Genomic DNA, 3641 nt, shown 5'->3' on the forward strand with positions numbered 1-3641 from the left:
CGCGCATCCGTAGTCCGCCTGCTGCGACGCGTTGAGGCGCGCGACGCGGTCGTCGTTGGCGACGGCCCGCATTGCGTTCGTGATCGACTTGAGCTTGCGCTGCGTCGCGGCGAGCAGGTACTGGCGGCGCGACCGCAGGCCGCCCTCGGCGAGCAGGGGCGCAAAGTCGGCCGGCGGGGCGAGGGCGGTCTCGAAGCCCTGCCAGAAGGCGACGATGCGCTGCATCTCCTCCGTCGCCTGCTCGCTCGCGATCACCTTGAGGACGCGCAGCTTTGCGAGGAAGGCGTCCACGCGGTCGCCCACCAGCGCGGCCAGCGTGTCGGTGGTGACGGGCTCCGGCGCCAGCGTCACTCGCACTCGCTCGCCGTTGAGCAGGACCGTGTCGGGCTGCGCGGCGAGGAAGATGGCGTTGGGGCCGGGCTTGAGGTAGGTCGTGCCGACCGCCGTCGCGTCCCACGGCTGCACGTGGATGGCCGGCGGATCGGTGGTGAGCGTGAACGCGGAGGCCGTCGCCGCGCCGTCGAAGAGCGAGGCCATGCCGTCGACCACGCCGTCGAGGTCGGGCAAGCGGTGCACGTCGAGGTCGGCGATTGCGGAGCGCTCGCCAGCTGCAGTGTTGAACTGCAGCCACGCGGCGAGGGCGCGAGTGTCGGGCTCGGCGCGAGCCGACGTGATCAGCCGCACCGCGGCAGCGGTCACAATGGGCATGAGCGCCGTGAGCTGCGCCGCGATGGCCGAGGCGGCTGCCACGGACGCCTCCTGATCGTGCACCGCACCATCGGACACGACCAGGATGTTGGTGCGGCGGCCAGGAGTGAGCCGCGCCGGCAGGTGTGCGAAGACGTCGCGCATCTGCGTCGAGCCCTGCTGCGGCAGCTTGAAGTGCGGCAGCTCGCACGCGCGGATATCGAAGACCTCCGCCGTGCTGGCGAAGAGAATCAGGAGCAGCTTGTCGTTGTCCGAGACGCCGAGCCGGCGAAGCAGGGCCGGGAAGACGTGCTGCACCACGCGCGCCGACCACTGGCCCATGGACGCCGAGTTGTCGAGAATCAGTGCCCACTGCGTCGCCTTCTGCGCCGCCTTCTTGTTGTGTGTCGTCTCGTGTTTGGCAGCGAGCGCTGCCGAAGGGTCGATGTCGATGCGGCCTGCGCAGCACGGCGAGGGTGGATGGCGCGTGTGCCGGTGTGCTGAGTAGGTGACGGTTGTGCGCGTGCAGTGCAGGTGTGCAGCTTTGAAGGTGTGCCGGTGTGCAGGTATCACGGTACGCTTGCAGGGACGGTGCGCGATTGCACTCACCGATGAAGGAGCCGCCGGCGCGATGGAGCTCCATTTCGCGTGCTTTCTGGCTGTGTCCTCGACCCGTTCTGGACGTACAGGTACAGCCAGTTTTTTTTGAGAGCGCCTTTTCCTCGGTAAGCCGCCTTTTTCGGCTCTCTCGTGAAAAGCTGCGTGGCTCCGCGTCGTAACACGGACTGGTTGCCCGCCACCATCGTCGCCCATTGTTGCGCGGTGCAAGTGTGCCCGGTGTGCTGTCCGGCCCGAGGCAGAGGATGGCGGCTGGCACGCTGCCGCTTCCGTCCGCAGCCAGCGCGGCCGCGGCGGCGGAGCTCCCAGGGCCGCGCCCTAAACCGGGCTAAACCTGGTATGTGTAATAGGGTCCCCCACCCAGGCCGACCCCTGTTTAGACCCAGTTTATCGTTAAGGTGGCAGTCCGGGTTCTGTGAAGAGGGTCGCTGGTCGAATGCGAGCCAGTTCGCTCGCGACGCCGACGCCGACGCCGCCGCCGGAACGACCGCGGCGGCCGGTCGAGCGGCCGCCCCGGCCAGCGGCCGTATCGAGCCTGCCCGTCGCGAAGGTGCGGACCTCACGCGCCCCACCGGCCGCCCGCGCCGCCGCGCCCACGTCGCTCTCTCGAAGCCCAGCGCCACGCCGCTACGACTCCCATCGCGACGACTCCCGTGCTCGCTCCTGGCGCAGGCGATCGACTCCTGACACCCATCGAGCGGATGGGCGCGTTCCCGCCGCGACCCGGTACTCTCGAACGACTTTTGAGGGCAAAAGGTGCCGCCCGAGCCCATTCCCGCCGCCCGCCGCCCGAGATCAGCTGCCACCGGCCAGCGCGCGCGCGGAGACCTGCCGCGAGCGCCTCCGTGGCCCTAGCTGGGGTGATTAGCAAGCGCCTCGGCACTTTAGATTCGCCCCTCGGGCTTTTCCGCGCGCGTGATCAGTCTCGCGTTCTCTCCTTTTTCAGGCGCCTGTTTTCGGCCTCTGAAGAGCAACCGTCGAGGCGTCGATGCTCGCCTCCACGACCGCGCCAGACCTCCGCGATTGGGGCGCCTTGTCGACGGGATCAATTGTTATTCCGAACACATTTTTCTGGCATTTAACTCGCACGTCGGCGACTCTTAGTCGCTTCTCCGTGCTAGGAGGCCTCTGTTTTGTGTCCGTGAGGACTAGATCGAAACTAACATTTCGGCACATTTCAGTTAAATACCAGAAAAATGCGCGTTCACTCACAATTCATGTGTATATGAACGGTGCCGACGGGTTTGGCGAGCATCGAAGCCGTCCAGGCGCAGCAACGCGACGGATTCGGAGGCCGAGGGCTCCGAAAGAGCCTCCCGAGCGAGGCCGGCGCGGTCACGGTGCCGTGGCGGCCACCGACGTCGCCGGAGCGGCACTCCCGGGGCGCCACTCCCTCACCCGGTCAGGGGGGGCCAACCACAGCCCGCCTCACCGTCCGTGGAGCTTCCGTGGTCCGCCGCTTCGGCTTCGATTTTCGACCCTCCCGAGGCTGCTAGAGCAGCCCCGCGGAGCCTCCCGGATGCACCAGCACACCGTCGTCCAGAACGCCTCTGCACGCGCTGCCCAGTGACTGGGCGGGTCGGCCCCGACTAGGGGCGGGCCCAGCCGCGCGGAGAAGACCATCCCACTCGCGGTTCGTCGCACCGTCCGCTCCGGTTTTCGTCTCGAGCGGGTCGCGAGACGGCCGCGAGAGCGAGCACCGCGGTCACGGTACCGTGGAGGCCACAGACGTCGCCGGAGCGGCACTCCCGGGGCGCCACTCCCTCACCCGGTCAGGGGGGGTCAACCACAGCCCGCCTCACCGTCCGTGGAGCTTCCGTGGTCCGCCGCTCCGGCTTCGATTTTCGACCCTCCCGAGGCTGCTAGAGCAGCCCCGCGGAGCCTCCCGGATGCATCGGCACACCGTCGTCCAGGATGACGGCGCACGCGCTGCCCAGTGACTGGGCGGGTCGGCCCCGACTAGGGGCGGGCCCAGCCGCGCGGAGAAGGCCAGCGAGCTCGAAACACGTCGCCGCGGCCGGCCGTTTCGCAAGCCTGAGCGGGTCGCCAGACACCCGCGAGAGCCAGCAGCTAGAGCGCCGTCGTAGCCGCAGATCGAGTCGAGGAGCTTGATGTCCACGGTAGCAGTTGTGGAGAGCGGTGGCACGGTGCGTGTAGACGCGTCGATTGAGGGCTCCCTTTCGAAACGCGACGGGTACGGCATGACAACTGCCAGCACAGTTTTACGCCGGCCAGCGTGAGAGCACAACAGGGAGCCGGCGACCCGTACGCTTTGCGCGTGGCGACTGGTGGCTGTCTGGAGCTCGTGTGAGCTGGGCCGACGCGTGGCCGAGCCG

At 68.2% G+C, this 3641-nt stretch overlaps 1 protein-coding gene across 1 annotated transcript; it reads right to left on the minus strand.

The window, feature by feature from the left end:
- Window positions 1–28: 28 nt before the first annotated feature.
- EMIHUDRAFT_460661 (hypothetical protein) lies at window positions 29–1345 on the minus strand (the record flags this gene model as incomplete). Its single annotated transcript, XM_005784912.1, has 2 exons — window positions 29–1145; window positions 1297–1345. Coding segments are annotated over 2 exons (1166 nt in total), but the record flags the coding sequence as incomplete, so codon positions are not given.
- Window positions 1346–3641: the final 2296 nt, after the last annotated feature.

Source organism: Emiliania huxleyi, assembly GCF_000372725.1.
Source record: "Emiliania huxleyi CCMP1516 chromosome Unknown EMIHUscaffold_1662, whole genome shotgun sequence".
NCBI classification, from domain to species: domain Eukaryota; phylum Haptophyta; order Isochrysidales; family Noelaerhabdaceae; genus Emiliania; species Emiliania huxleyi.